The sequence below is a fragment of the Panulirus ornatus genome, chromosome 17, assembly GCF_036320965.1.
Source record: "Panulirus ornatus isolate Po-2019 chromosome 17, ASM3632096v1, whole genome shotgun sequence".
NCBI lineage: Eukaryota > Metazoa > Arthropoda > Malacostraca > Decapoda > Palinuridae > Panulirus > Panulirus ornatus.
Genome location: NC_092240.1, coordinates 16,746,572 through 16,763,486, shown reverse-complemented (window position 1 = coordinate 16,763,486; position 16,915 = coordinate 16,746,572). Strand labels below are relative to the sequence as shown.

Sequence of the window (16,915 nt, the reverse complement as noted above, 5' to 3'; positions counted from 1 at the left end):
TTTCCAAAACTCTTGCATTTACCTCCCTAACAACCCCATCCATAAACAAATTAAACAACCATGGAGACATCACACACCCCTGCCGCAAACCTACATTCACTGAGAACCAATCACTTTCCTCTCTTCCTACACGTACAAATGCCTTACATCCTCGATAAAAACTTTTCACTGCTTCTAACAACTTGCCTCCCACACCATATATTCTTAATACCTTCCACAGAGCATCTCTATCAACTCTATCATATGCCTTCTCCAGATCCATAAATGCTACATACAAATCCATTTGCTTTTCTAAGTATTTCTCACATACATTCTTCAAAGCAAACACCTGATCCACACATCCTCTACCACTTCTGAAACCACACTGCTCTTCCCCAATCTGATGCTCTGTACATGCCTTCACCCTCTCAATCAATACCCTCCCATATAATTTACCAGGAATACTCAACAAACTTATACCTCTGTAATTTGAGCACTCACTCTTATCCCCTTTGCCTTTGTACAATGGCACTATGCACGCATTCCGCCAATCCTCAGGCACCTCACCATGAGTCATACATACATTAAATAACCTTACCAACCAGTCAACAATACAGTCACCCCCTTTTTTAATAAATTCCACTGCAATACCATCCAAACCTGCTGCCTTGCCGGCTTTCATATATTAGCATATATTTAACATATATTATTTATATTTATTATACTTTGTCGCTGTCTCCCACGTTAGCAAGGTAGCACAAGGAAACAGACGAAAGAATGGCCCAACCCACCCACATACACATGTATATACATACACGCCCACACACGCACATATGCATACCTATACATTTCAATGTATACATACATATACATACACAGACAAATACATATATACACATGTACATATTCATACTTGCTGCCCTCAGCCATTCCCGCCACCACCCTGTCACACATGAGATGGCACCCCCCTCCCCCGCACACGCATGAGGTAGCACTAGGAAAAGAAAACAGAGGCCACATTCATTCACACTCAGTCTCTAGCTGTCATGTGTAATGCACCGAAACCACAGCTCCCTTTCCACATCCAGGCCCCATAAAACTTTCCATGGTTTACCCTAGACACTTCACATGCCCTGGTTCATTCCATTGACAGCACATCAAACACATTATACCACATCGTTCCAATTCACTCTATTCCTTGTACACCTTTCACCCTCCTGCATGTTCAGGCCCTGATTGCTAAAAATCTTTTCCCACTCCATCCTTCCACCTCCAATTTGGTCTCCCACTTCTCCTCATTCCCTCCACCTCTGACACAATTATCCTCTTTGTCAATCTTTCCTCTCATTCTCTCCATGTAACCAAACCATTTCAATACACCTTTTTCTGCTCTCTCAACCACACTCTTTATATTACCACACATCTCTCTTACCCTTTCATTACTTAATCAAACCACCTCACACCACATATTGTCCTCAAACATTTCATTTCTAACACATCAACCTTCCTCTGCACAACCCTATCTATAGCCCAAGCCTCACAACCATAAAACATCGTTGGAACCACTATTCCTTCAAACATATACATTTTTGTTTCTGAGATAATGTTCTCGCCTTTCACACATTCTTCAACACTCCCAGAACCTTCGTCCCCTTTGTCACCCACCCTGTGACTCACTTCCGCTTCCATGGTTCCATCCACTGTTAAATCCACTCCCAGATATCTAAAACACTTCACTTCCTCCAGTTTTTCTCCATTCAAACTTACCTCCCAACTGACTTGTCCCCCTCAACCATACTGTACTTAATAACCTTGCTCTTATTCACATTTACTCTCAGCTTTCTTCTTTCACACACTTTACCAAACTCAGGCTTCTGCAGTTTCTCACCCGAATCAGCCACCAGCGCTGTATCATCAGCCAACAACAACTGGCTCGCTTCCCAAGCTCTCTCATCCACAACGAAGTGCATACTTGCCCTTCTCTCCAAAACTCTTGCATTCACCTCCCTAACCACCTCATCCATAAACAAATTAAACAACCATGGAGACATTACACACCCCTGCCACAAACCGACATTCACTGAGAACCAATCACTTTCCTCTCTTCCTACTCGTACACATGCCTTAAATCCTTGATAAAAACTTTTCACTGCTTCTAACAACTTGCCTCCCACACCATATATTCTTAATACCTTCCACAGAGCATCTCTATCAAGTCTATCATATGCCTTCTCCAGATCCATAAATGCTACATACAAATCCATTTGTTTTTCTAAGTATTTCTCACATACATTCTTCAAAGCGAACACCTGATCCACACATCCTATACCACTTCTGAAACCACACTGCTCTTCCCCAATCTGATGATGCTCTGTACATGCCTTTACCCTTTCAATCAGTACCCTCCCATATAATTTCCCAGGAATACTCAACAAACTTATACCTCTGTAATTTGAACATTCACTTTTATTCCCTTTGCCTTTGTACAGTGGCACTATGCATGCATTCCACCAATCCTCAGGTACTTCTCCATGAGCCATACATATATTAAATAGCCTCACCAACCAGTCAACAATACAGTCACCCCATTTTTTAATAAATTCCACTGCAATACCATCCAAACCCGCTGCCTTGCCAGCTTTCATCTTTTGCTAAGCTTTCACTACCTCTTCTCTGTTTACCAAACCATTCTCCTTGACCCTCTTACTTGGCACACCACCTCGACCAAAACACCCTATATCTGCCACTCTGTCATCTAACACATTCAACAAACCTTCAAAATACTCACTCCATTTCCTCACATCAACACTACTTGTTATCACCTCTCCATTAGCCCCCTTCACTGATGTTCCCATTTGTTTTCTTGTCTTACACACTTTATTTACCTCCTTCCAAAACATCCTTTTAATCTCCCTAAAATTTAACTATATTCTCTCACCCCAACTCTCATTTGCCCTCTTTTTCACCTACTGCACCTTTCTCTTTCTTTTATACATCTCACAGTCATTTGCACCATTTCCCTGTGAAAATCATCCAAATGCCTCTCTCTTCTCTTTCATTAACAATCTTAATTCTTCATCTCACCACTCACTGCCCTTTGTAATCTGCCCACCTCCCACCTTTCTCATGCCACAGGCATCTTTTGCTCAATACATCACTGCTTCCCTAAATACATCCCATTACTCCCCCACTCCCCTTACATCATTTGCTCTCACCTTTTTCCATTCTGCATTCAATCTCTCCTGGTACTTCCTCTCACCACTCTCTTCACCCCAACATTCTCTCTTCTTTTCTGAAAACCTCTACAAATCTTCACCTTCGCGTCCACAAGTCAATGATCAGACATCCCTCCAGTTGCTTCTCTCAGCACATTTCAGTGTAAAAGTCTCTCTTTCACACGCCCATCAATTAACACGTAATCAAATAATGCTCTCTGGCCATCTCTCCTACTTACATACGTATACTTATGTATATCTCTCTTTTTAAACCAGGTATTCCCAATCACCAGTCTTTTTTCAGCACACAAATCTACAAGCTCTTCACCATTTCCATTTACAACACTGAACACCCCATGTACACCAATTATACCCGCAACTGCCACATTACTCAACTTTGCATTCAAATCACCCATCACTATAACCCGGTCTCGTGCATCAAAGCTGCTAACACACTCACTCAGCTGCTCCCAAAATACTTGCCTCTCATGATCTTTCTTCTCATGACCAGGTGCACAGGCACCAATAATCACCCATCTCTTTCCATCCACTTTCAGTTTTACCCATGTCAATCTAGAGTTTACTTTCTTACACTCTGTCACACACTCCCACAACTCCTGTTTCGGGAGTAGTGCTACTCCTTCCTTTGCTCTTGTCCTCTCACCAACCCATGACTTACTCCCAAGACATTCCCAAACCACTCTTCCCCTTTACCCAAGAGCTTCGTTTCACCCAGAGCCAAAACATTTAGGTTCCTTTCCTCAAACATACTATCTCTCCTTTTTTCTCATCTTGGTTACATCCACACACATTTATACACCCCAATCTGAGCCTCTGAGGAGGATGAGCACTCCCCGCATGACTCCTTCTTCTGTTTCCCCTTTTAGAAAGTTAAAATACAAGGATAGGAGGGTTTCTAGCCCCCCCGCTCCAGACCCCTTTAGTTGCCTTCTACAACGCGGGGAATGTGTGGGAAGTATTCTTTATATATTTATTCATTTATCATCATAGGGGAGAAAGAATACCTTCCACATATTCCCTGCGCGTCGTAGAAGGCAACTAAAAGGGGGGAGCGGGTGGCTGGAAATCCTCACCTCGTTTTTTTTTTCTAATTTTCCAAAAGAATGAACAGAGAAGGGGGCCAGGTGAGGATACTCCCTCAAAGGCCCAGTCCTCTGTTCTTAACGCTACCTCACTAATGTGGGAAATGGCAATTAGTATGAAAAAGAAAATTTATCATTATACTTAGTTGCTGTCTCCCACATCAGCTAAGTAGCACAAGAAAACAGACGAAAGAATGGCCCAACCCACTCACATGTATATACATAAACGCCCACACATGCACATATACATACCTATACACTTCAACATATACATAACACAGACATACATATATATACACATTTACATATTCATACTTGCTGCCTTCATCCATTTCCGTTGGCACCCCCCTCCCCCCGCACGCATGCAAGGTAGTGCTAGGAAAAGACAACAAAGGCCACATTCGTTCACACTCAGTCTCTAGCTGTCATGTATAATTCACCGAAACCACAGTTCCCTTTCCCCGTCCAGACCCCACAAAACTCCATGGTTTACCCTAGACGCTTCACATGGCCTGGTTCAATCCACTGACAGCATGTCGACCTCGATATACCACATCGTTCCAATTCACTCTATTCCTTGCACGCCTTTCACCCTCCTGTATGTTCAGGCCCTGATTGCTCAGAATCTTTTGCACTTCATCCTTCCACCTCTAATTTGGTCTCCCACTTCTCCTCATCAGCGAAGTAGCACCAAGAAACAGACGAAGAATGACCCATCCACTCATATACACATGCATAAATACCCATAAACATACATATACATATCAACATATACAAAGACATAGACATAAATACACATGCACATATTCATACTTGCTTGCCTTCAATCCATTCCCAGTGCCATCCCACCCCACAGGAAACAGCATTGCTACCCCCCCTCTTCAGCAAGGTAATGCCAGGAAAACAGACAAGAAAAAGGCCACATTCATCCCTATTCACTCTCTAGCTGTTATATGGAATACATCGAAACCACAGCTCCATGTCCACACCAGGCCCCACAGACCTTTCCATGGTTTGACCCAGACGTTTCACATGCCCTGGTTTCAGTCCACTGACAACATGTCAACTCCAGTATACCAAATCATTCCAAATCACCCCATTCCTTACATGCCTTTCACCCTCCTGTTATGTTCAGGCCAAAATCACTCAAAACCTTTTCATTCCATCCTTCCACCTCCAATTTGGTCTCCCGCTTCTTGTTCCCTCCACCTCTGATACATATATCCTCTCTGTCAACCTCTCCTTACTCATTCTCTCCATATATCCAGACCGTTTCAACACACCCTCTTCTGCTCTCTCAATCACACATCTGTCTTACCCTTTCATTAGTTACACAATCAAACCACCTCACACCACAAATTGTCCTCAAACATTTAATTTCCAATACATCCATATATATTCATTTCGAGTTTGAATTACAGAGGAAACAATGGCTCAGTGCAAACAAGAATTGTAGTATAAACCTGAGTTTCTAAAATACAGCTTCTCTGAGCTGAGAGAGAGATCAGGGAATGTCTGTCCTTAAGTGTGTCCAGTGCTTGCAAGTCCTCACCAATGAATCTATGAAGGAAAACAAACTAAAACATCGCTTGGGTTCATTTCATTCAAACTTTGTTGTAAAGCACTTAGTTATTGGAAGGATGAGGAAGAACAGGTAAAACAGAGTCGGATTGATGCTCCTCAGGCTCGGCTATTTCTTTGGAGAAAGCTTTCTTGGCATCCTCTGAAGTGGCATGGCATACTGCAAGAAGGTAAAAGCCTCATAACACTGGGGAGGAGTAGGTAAAACCAGCAGTAGTAGCTATGGTGAAAACTATTTATAGAGCACATGTTCATAAGAAGGTTAAATTGGAGCCACTTTCTAACAACAGCATCAAACGTTGAATTGATCTTGCATCATAAGATCAACTAATTGTGACGCTGAAAAAGGAGGAAAATTTTCATTGCAGATAGGTGAACCTGTGGACATTGCTGGCAAACCTCAACTCATGGTGTTTGTGAGGTATAGAGATGCCAGAATTCTACAGGAACTTCTGTTCTGTAGTGCCTTGCCATCAGCCACCACTGGAGAAGACATCTTTCTTATGGTGGACATTTTTTAAAGAAACGCAACTTAGACTGGTTGAATTGTTTGGCTGAGTGTACTGATGGAGCTTCATCTATGATGGGAAGTCATGTAGGTTTTGTCATTCAAAGAGGAAACCTTGATGACATAATAATTCACTGTTTCTTACATCGGGAAAACTTGGCTTCTCAACGTCACCAGCCAGAACTCCATGTGGTTCTGAATGGTTATCCAAATTGTGAATTTTATCAAGGCCAGAGCTTTGAACGCACATATTTTCCATAAAATGCATGAAGAGATGGGATTACATCGCCAAGACTTACTTTTACACTCTGATGTCCGCTGGTTGTCTTGAGGGCCCATTATTGGATGAGTTATTGAACCAAAAACTGAAATAGAAATTTTTTCCAAGAAAAGATGCATAAGCTGGCCAACAGCTTCAAACATCCTGCTTGGGTGGCAATGCTAGGTTCTTTAGGCAACATCTTCAGGCACCTGAATGAATTGAACTCAGACATGCAAGGGCACAATCAAACTATGATGGACATTAGTGAAAAAACTGCCTCATTCAAGAAGAAACTAGCACTTTGATAGGAAAGATTAGCAAGGGGAAAAATGGATGCTTTTCCAGAACTGAGTGCAGTGCTGGAAGATTCATCAGAAATAGCCCTTGCTGCTGTTAAAGTGGTTTTTCAAGATCATTTGAATAAGCTGAAGGAGGAAACATTTGGACAGATATTTGCCAGAAAATGTCGACCTATGTTAATATACCTGAGTTAGGAATGTGTTTGGTGTGAATGTCAGTGAAGTTGGAGGAGATATCCATGGTTTTAAAGAAGATCTTATAGATCTCCCAGAAAATCGGGTGCAGAAGCAATGTTTTGAAAGTGTCTCGCACTCTGAATTATGGGCTCAACTTGAGGATAAGCCTATTCTGCCTTGTGAGGATGAAAAGGCTCTTCTCCCTCTTCCAATCATATACCTCTGAGCACAAGGATTTTCAGCTTTTGTAACAATCAGGACTAAAGCAAGGAACTGTCTAAATCCCCAGCATGATTTGCAATGTGCTCTACCTATCACATAGAGCCGAACCTGGAAGAACTCGCCCACAAAATGAAGGAACATCATTTTAGCCAATAAAATACTAAATGTTTTCTTCCTTTTAAATTTTTGCAATGAAGTCTATTTGATGAATGAAATTATCAAATGCCTGTCATCTGTGTGATCATAGAAAAGCATCACCATGGTAACCACAGTTTTTGTGTACTAAATTCATGAGCAAATAATCAATAGTTAGAATTGCTCACCCATGAGGCAGCATCATAGTTACCTGTTAAAAGTTCGTCTTTCTTCACAACTAATTTTGCAATAAATTACACCTGCATGAAATTGTGCCTTTCATTTTCTTCGATCAACATAAGAAATATCAAAATTTATTGATTATCAAATTCAAGTAAAATTCATTAGATAAAACATAATGATGAAACACTGAAACTAAGTTTCCGCCCTTAGGGTTGCCATACCAAAAAATTCTGTATTCAGGGACATGTCCAAAAATTTTTAGTTTGGGAAACACTGCTTTAAAAGTACTTCCTCCATCCTTCTTAAGTCTTTTGCTTAATTTCATATTATATCATCGAGATGGTCTATCCATACAACTCTCATAGAACTGTTCGCTTTCTACATCATCATTCTAATATTTGCAGAAAGACAAATGGTCTCCTTAACTATGCAGGGCTCAAGCAACAGGTTAGGGATGATGTCGAATCCCAGGTACTTCTCACACATAGATTCCTGCAGTTTATTTACTGCTATGAGATACTCATATCAATGCCTTTTTTCACTGTAATCCATACTTGTTATTCTACATTTACTTATGACTGAGGTTCATCAACCATGTATCTGACAATCTTTGGAATCTGTCAATGTCCACTTGTAAATTGATGCAGTCCTCCACACTTTTTCCCTCCCTCTTGAGCTATGCATCATGTTCAGGTGGGAGTCTATACCTTCTTGCAAGTCATTAACATAAATTGAAAAAAAAAAGTCCTACAACATAACCCTATGACTCTGATTGGTTATCTAGACTCACTATGAAAAAACTTCCGATATGCTTCCTTTGTTGACTTTCACTTACATAATCACAGGAGCTTCTTCATTATTCCTGGCTGATGACCCAGCATCTTCGTTGGCCTTCCATGTGGCACAGTGTCAAATCCTTTCTGGTGGTCTAGGTACAAACAGTCCACCCACACTTCCATATACTGTTACACAGATCAATCTCTTGTAGAAATATAAGTTTTGTAATACATGTCCTCCTTCCCAAAAAACCATACCATCTCTCTTAAAAACCAGACTGTCTAAGTAAAACCTCATCTACAGAAAGTCATCCACTTGTCTTCCTTCCCCAAAAACCGTACCATCTCTCACTTAAAACCATACTGTCTCTAAATAATACCTCATCTATAGACAGTCATCCACTTGCTTTATGATTATCTTTTCTAGAACCTAACAGACCTCCCTTGTCAGTGAGACTGCTCTTTAGTTCAGTGCCTGTTCCTGCTCCCCTTTCTTATGAATAAGTATGACTTGTAATGACCTATTTGTACTATGTGCAGGGAGTTTTACACTCGTGGGGTCCCATCTCGAACTTTCCCTATTATCATACAACTTCTAAATTTATGGGGGTCATTATAAATCATGTCCTCGGTCATCTTATTCCATTCATCCACAACTTAAACTACAAAATTACTTTTTTGCATCTTCTTGAAAACGTTTCTTGCTTAATTTCATGTTATACAACTCTGGTTGCTTAATCCCTACATCTCTCCAAGAACCGTTCACTGTCTACATCCTCAATCTGTTTTAAATACTTACACGAGGTTGTAATTAGGTTATCCCTCACTATTCTTTCTTCTGAGATGGGCAAATGTAAAGCCTGTAAGTCAGCTATCTTAATTCTGGTACCATCATTGTTGCCCCCAAATGAACCTTCTCTACTGGATCGGTGCTTCTTTAGGTGCAGTGATCAAATTGAGATGGTAAAATGGTAATATCAAAAGAATGAGTGAGGAAAGGTTCACAAGGGAACAAAGAGAACAGGAAAACCAAATTGGAGATGGAATGAAGGAATGAATTGATTTTAAGTGATGAGGGCCTGAATGTGCAAGACAGTGAAAGGCATACACTGGATTGAGTGAACTGGAATGATATGGTATACTGGGGTTGACATGCTGTCAAGGGACTGAACCAGAGAATGTGAAACTTCCCAGGTAAACCATGGAAATTTCTGTATGGCTTGGTTGTGGACAAGGAGCTGTGGTTTCAGTTCACTACACATGACAGCAAGAGAATGGATGTGAGCGGATGTGGCCTTCCTTCATCTGTTCTAGCCCCTACCTCACTAACACGGGAAACAGCGATCAAGTTTGAAAAAATCTCTTGCATATCGTAGAAGGTAACTATGAGGGGTAAGAGTGGGGTTTGAAAATCCTCCCTTGCAGAGCTATTTTTGTAATGCAGGAACAGAGGAAGGAGCCAAGCAAAGTTTTTTTCTTAAGTATCAGTCATCTGTTCCTGAGCATAGCTCACTTGCATGATAAATAGCAAACACATACTACAGAAAAAAGAAAGAAGCCTATTGAGTATACCTAGTAAATTGTAAGGAAGGGTAGTAACCGAGAGGGTGAGGGCATGTACAGATCATCAGACTGAGAAGGAGCAGTGTAGCTTCAGGAACGGTAAAGGATGTGGGAAGAGTTTATCTGAGAAATGGGAGAAGGAAAATAATTGGTATGTTGCATTTTTGGACCAGTTGAAAGTGTAAGATAGTGTTACCAGAAATGCATTTTGGAAGGTACCACAATATAAAGTGTTGAAGGAAAGCTACTTAATACAATAAGTTTTACCAGGAAAGTAAGATATATGTGCAAGAAGGATAGAAGAAGGGTGAATGACTCCATGTGTGCCAAAAGGAGGGGATGAGAGTGAATGACTCCAAGTGAAGGTAGGTCTGCATTAAGGATGTGACCATGGCTGTTTAATCTATTTGTGAATAGGGTGGTGAGGAAGTTAATACAATGGTCTTGGATGAAGACATCACATACCCTGCTGCAGACCGATCTTCACTGGGAACCAATCACTTTCCTCTCTTCCTACTCGTACACATGCCTTACATCCTTGATAAAAACTTTTCACTGCTTCTAGCAGCTTACCTCCCACACCATACACTCTTAAGACCTTCCACAAAACATCTCTATCAACCCTATCATATGCTTTCTCCAGATTCATAAATACCACATGCAAATCCATCTGTTTTCTAAATATTTCTCACACACATTCTTCAAAGCAAACACATGATCCACACATCCTCTACCACTTCTGAAACCACACTGCTTTTCCCCAATCTGATGCTCTGTACATGCCTTCATCCTCTCAATCAATACCCTCCCATACAATTATGCTACCTTGCTAATATGTGAAATGTCAAGAGAAAAAATTTTGGTATGAAAAGTACTATAAAAAATGAACTAAAATTTTTTCACATAAAAATGGGTATACTGTTACAAAAAGAAAGGTAAACAGGCTAGTTAGCACAAATATTTATGAAAAACTATATACTTACCAATCAGACAATATGTTGCTGCTACTTCTAGAGATCCCTCCTTGAACCAAATGGCATTTGTATGACAATACTGTGTAAACATGCCATAGTCTGGGTTAAGTATTTCTCGTAATAGGAGAAGGAAAAACTCTTTGCGAACCCCCCCGGCATCTTCTGCTTCTTCACCAATAAAGTGCACCTGTTGACACAGTATAATATGTGACTGTGAAATTGCTGTAAGAAATGAGTAAAAAATGTTGTCAGAAAATTTAAGGTTGCACCAGGAACATGAAGAAAGGCTGGATTCACTAACATTCACTCTTTTACTGTCATATATAATGCATCAAAACCACAGCTCCCTATCCACAACCAGGCTCCACAGACCTTTCCATGGCTTCTCCTGGCTGCTTCACATGCCCTGGTTTAGTCCACTGACAGTATATCGACTCCTGTATACCTCATCATTCCAATTCACCCTATCCCATCCTCTTGCAGGTTCAGGCCTTGATCACTCAAGATCTTTTCCACTCCATCCTTCCATCTCGTTTGGTTTCCCCTTCTGCTTGTTCCCCCCCACTTCTGTCACATATATCCTCTTTGTCAACCACTCCAGTAGGTAGTAGTTGGTAGGTAGCCAATAACCAGGGTGGTACATTACCAGTACTACCTGGTATTGGGAGAGTTAGTGACAGCCACTTAGTGAGCCAGCACTTCAGTGGTTGTCACACAGCTCATTCTCCTTAACTCTAGATTTTCCTGTGGTGAGCACTATAGGCCAGCCCTGCCTTTTGGCAAAATGGTAGAAGCTGCAGACAGAAGTGGTAGGTTGGAACATTTAGGTAGGAGCATTAGACAAAAGCAGTCACCAGGAACATGAGGTAGGAGACTCTGCAAAAATTGCACGAAACTTGCCCTTTGCCTGTTAAGGGAGAGGCACTAAAGGCCAAAAAGTGGCACTGGAGTTAACTAGTTACTGGGATTATTGCTGTGGCCACCCCCTTGAGGTAGTTCCAATTGGAACAGGCATCAGAGATATAGATCGATTGTCGACCTCTCCATGTCCATTCTCTTGATATGTCCAAACCATTTCAGCACACCATAAGCTCTTTCAACCACACTTCTTTCTTACTCTTTTCATACTTACTCAATCAAACCACCTCACACCACATATTGTCCTCAAACATATCATTTCCAACTTGTCCATCCTCCTACACACATCCTCGTCTAGCCCATACCTCAAATCCATATAACATTGTTGGAACTACTATACCTTCAAACGTACCCATTTTCACCCTCCCAGATAACAAACTCTCTTTCCATACACTCTTCAGTGCTTCCCAAACCTTCACCCTCTCACCCAGCATTCAACCCACTTACACTTCCATGGTTCCATTTGCCACCATGTCCACTCCCAGATATCTTAAACACTTCACTCCTCCAATTTCTCTCCATTCAAACTCACACCCCATCTAACCCATCCCTCTACCTTCCTAAACTGAATAACCTTGCTTTTATTCATGTTTACTCTCATCTTCCTCCTTTCACACACACTCTTCCAAACTCAGTCACCAACTGTTGCAGTTTTTCACTCAAACCTAACACCAGAACTGTGTCATCAGCAAACAACAACTGACACATTTCCCAGACCCCTCATCCCCTACAGACTACATGCTCACCCCTCTCTCCAAGACTCTAACATTTACCTCCTTAACCATCCCATCCAAATTAAAACAAATTAAACAACCATGGAGACATCACATACCTTGCCGCAGACTGACCTTCACTGGGAACCAATCACTTTCCTCTCTTCCAACTCGTACACATGCCTTACACCCTTGATAAAAACTTTTCACTGCTTCTAGCAGCTTACCTCCCACACCATACACTCTTAAGACCTTCCACAAAACATCTCTATCAACCCTATTATATGCCTTCTCCAGATTCATAAATACCACATGCAAATCCATCTGTTTTTCTAAATATTTCTCACACATTCTTCAAAGCAAACACATGATCCACACATCCTCTACCACTTCTGAAACCACACTGCTTTTCCCCAATCTGATGCTCTGTACATGCCTTCATCCTCTCAATCAATACCCTCCCATACAATTTTCCAGGAATACTCAACAAACTTATGCCTCTGTAGTTTGAAACACTCACCTTTATCCCCTAAAACTATTTAATAAACAAAGCAGCAAAAAAAATCCAAAAATCTGTACACATAGTAAAGACCACACTCTAAAATCCATAAAATTTCCAAATCCTAGCACTGACTGGTCTTTGGTATTACAGATTTTCAGTATTCTGCTTGCATCAACACAGCATGAAGATATCAAAAGATTGCCATCCTAAATCTTTTAAATGACTAACATTCCTTCATTGTTTGATGCTCCTCTTACTAATCCTATGCCTCTTCCTGTAATCTCTTTTTGGACTGTTCGAAAAGTGCTTCTTTCTCAGGACACAAGCAAGGCTTATGGGCCAGATAGCATCTATCCCCTTGTACTAAAAGAGTGTGCCTCTGAACTTGCACCTGTGCTTGCTTGTCTTTTCCATTTCTGCTAAATCCAGAACTTTTCTTTCTCCTTGAAAACATGCTTTGGTACATCCCATCTCTAAGAAGGATGACCGTTCTGACCCCTCTAACTATCGTCCTATTGCTTAGACATCTGCCATTTCCAGAGTCTTTGAATCCATCCTGTACTTCCTGTATCCTTAGACACTCGAAAATCACAGTCTTCTCTCTGATCACCAATATGGCTTCAGTGAGGTGAGATCCACTAGTGATGTTATTTCCTATCTTACTAATGTCTGGTAATCATCCCTGGGAGATTTTGGGGAATCATGTGTAATAGCCCTTGACGTATCTGAGGCCTTTGACAGGGTTTGGCATTCGGGTCTCGTCTCTAAGCTCCCCTCTTTTGGCTTCCCTCCCTCACTTTGCTCCTTCATATCTAGCTTCCTCTCCAGCTGATCTATCTCTATGGTTGTTGATGGATCAACCTCACCCCTTTTCTCCATCAACAGCGGTGTCCCTCAAGGTTCTGTCCTGTCCCCCACACTTTAACTCCCTTTTTCCAATGATTTCCTCTCCTTAGATAATCCAATACACTCATATGATGATGACTCAACACTGCATTCATCCACATCCTTCTATTCAGCTACTTCTTCTCTCCCTTGATCTGCATCTCATCTTGATACAGCTTCCTCAGTAAACTCACACTTGGGCAGGATATCTCAATGGGGTACACAAAATCTAAAGTTTAATGCCTCCATGACCCTATTTCCACCAATCTTTCAATCAAAAACTCTTAACAACTCTCATCTCTCTTTCAGTGGTTCTGTAATTCCACCTCTTGACTCAGTAAAGATACTTGGTATTACTGTAACATCTACTCTCCACCTCTTGACTCAGTAAAGATACTTGGTATTACTGTAACATCTACTCTTTCTTGGAAACCCCTCATTACAGGGATAGCTAAGTCTGCCTCTAAGAAACTAGGTGTCCTGTTTAGATGTCAAAACTTCTCTTCTGAACAGTTGCTCCCTTCATACAAGGGAGTGATTCCTACTTGTATGGAGAACTGCTCTCACATTTGGGGTAGTTGTAGCTCTGTATCCTTATTTGACAAATTAGAGTCAAAAGCAGTCCGACTTATAAACTGTCCCAGGCTAACTTCCAAACTTGACCCCCCTTGCCCTATGAAGCAATGTTGGTTCACTTTCCCTCTTCTATTGGTACTACTTTGGTTTTTGCTCCTCAGAGCCGGCTGCTTGTGTGCCCCCACTACTAGCTAGACCACACAATACTCGGCAAGCTGCTGAGTCACATGATTATTAAGTGGCCATCAGCATCTCAAGGGTGGCCTTTTGACATCCGCTTCTTTCCCTACAAGTTGAAGTTTTAGTACTCTCTACCTTCTCATGTCTTTCCCAATGACTATGACGTGGCACATTTCAAAAGACAGGTCTTTCACCTTCTCAAAATTTTTTATATACTTTCCCTTGTCTTTTCTTTTTCATAATTCTCTCTACATTTCAATTAAGGCCTGGCCTTGATATGGAGTTTTGTCCGTGACTGGAGCCTTCAACATTAAAAAAAAAAAACGAGAAAAATGTATGTAGGAAGATTCATTACAAGTGAAAACAAGATCTGCATACTAACCTGAGGTTACCATTACCTTATTAGGTAGTATTAATGCTAATTCAAACCTCTACCCATAACCTTTTTCATTGATTTATGCTTTCTTGCCATCTGATTGATTTTCTTAAACAACCAACTAACTGTGGGAGTGATTGTTACTTTGTCTTGGTAGTCAAACTTCCTAGTTACTGTTGGCTAGCAAACAGACCTGTAAGCAAGTTGATACATTCATAACTATCACAATTAAAAAAGTGCAATACTCTTTGAACACTTCTTAAATACATTTTACCAGGACATATATAACTATAATCCCTGGGGATAGGGGAGAAAGAATACTTCCCACGTATTCCCTGCATGTCATAGAAGGCGACTAAAAGGGGAGGGAGCGGAGGGCTGGAAATCCTCCCCTCTCATTATTTTTTTAATTTTCCAAAAGAAGGAACAGAGAAGGGGGCCAGGTGAGGATATTCCCTCAAAGGCCCAGTCCTCTGTTCTTAACGCTATTTGCTTATGCGGGAAATGGCGAATAGTTTGAAAGAAAGAAAGAAAATATATAACTATGGAAGTGAATAGCTCAGTTTTCTGTTATTTCAGCTATGTGGTCAGTGAACTACTGTATTAATGTAACTATTCATCACTTCAAGTTCAACCGAGTGTATAATGTATAAATTATACTATTTACTCTCTAAACATCCCTGAGTATCTGCATCCCTTTCTAACTACATTCTAGATGTACCTTACCATGTGCTTATCCAAGTGTGGAAATATCCAGCACACCTTCACCTTTAGCTCTTCAGAATTTGTTAACTAGTAATTACCATGTCAAGACCTACTAGTTCTGTAATCTCTATAATATCAAATGGCTGCCTAAATCTAATGACCCCTTATTTACTTATTATCTATTTACATTCATCTTCCCAACAGAGATGGCAAGTTACCTTCTTGATTATGGTAAGAATTACTTTCAAGTTTGGAATACATTGCAAATTCTGATATGCAGTGTTTGAAAAGAAAGTTCTTAAAGATTTGTTGAGAGGGAGGTGTAATCAAAAGTCATGATTAACGAATTCCATATAGTTAAATCTTACCTTGAGAGGTCTTTTGTAGTCTGTGACTCCATGATGAAGCAACTGGTTGATGGTATCTTCAACAATGCTACTGCGATGAATATGAATATTCAAGAACTGTACTTGCCCAGGGTCAAACAACCACAACATTGGATTACTGTTGACAACTGCTTCTTGAATTGCACCTTGCATCTGAGGATTCAAAAATGTAAATAAATACTGATCACACAAAACTTGTTGAGTTGTATGCTGAAAGAGAAATGGCGATTGGGAATTATGTCCTTGGATTTAAGAAAGGTGTATACATAAGTATATGTGGGTGAGTGGGGTTGGGGTTAATGGCCATTATTGGATTATATGCTTATTAAAAGGTGTGCAAAGATGATGTTGAATGCTTCTCTAGTCAGGATGACTCATTTTGCGCTGAATGCAAATCAGAGGTTACCTAGGCTGGGATGGAGTCCTATATCCCATCTTCAAAATCTTTTTCTCAGTTGTGGTTTGATTTGCTTTGATGCCTGGCATATCAGGAAGTATGTACTGAACCATGAAAGTCTTCCTTCCCCCAGAAAATCATTCTACTTTCATTTCTGCTCAGAAATAATGAAAGCTGTTTTGAGGAGCCAAGTACATTTTCATAAAAGTATGCAGATTTTATTTCTTCTATTGACAAATATTTTTGGTCATTAACCAAAAGGATCTCCAACTTCTGTAATTCAACCTTTACTCCTTTTTT

The 16,915-nt window shown here is 40.7% G+C and overlaps 2 protein-coding genes across 3 annotated transcripts in view; one reads left to right on the top strand and one right to left on the bottom strand.

The window, feature by feature from the left end:
* Positions 1-16,915, top strand: part of LOC139754581 (regucalcin-like) — a 549,227-nt gene that overhangs the window by 115,244 nt on the left and 417,068 nt on the right. The gene's annotated exons all lie outside the window — the stretch shown is intronic.
* Herc4 (HECT and RLD domain containing E3 ubiquitin ligase 4) overlaps positions 1-16,915 on the bottom strand; it is a 163,422-nt gene that overhangs the window by 34,609 nt on the left and 111,898 nt on the right. For both annotated transcript variants that reach the window (XM_071671972.1, XM_071671971.1), the window contains exons 16-17: positions 16,201-16,371; positions 10,987-11,164 (exon numbers count right to left, since the gene is read on the bottom strand). In XM_071671972.1, coding sequence (XP_071528073.1) covers positions 10,987-11,164; positions 16,201-16,371 — 349 coding nt within the window. The remainder of the gene's footprint in view (positions 1-10,986; positions 11,165-16,200; positions 16,372-16,915) is intronic.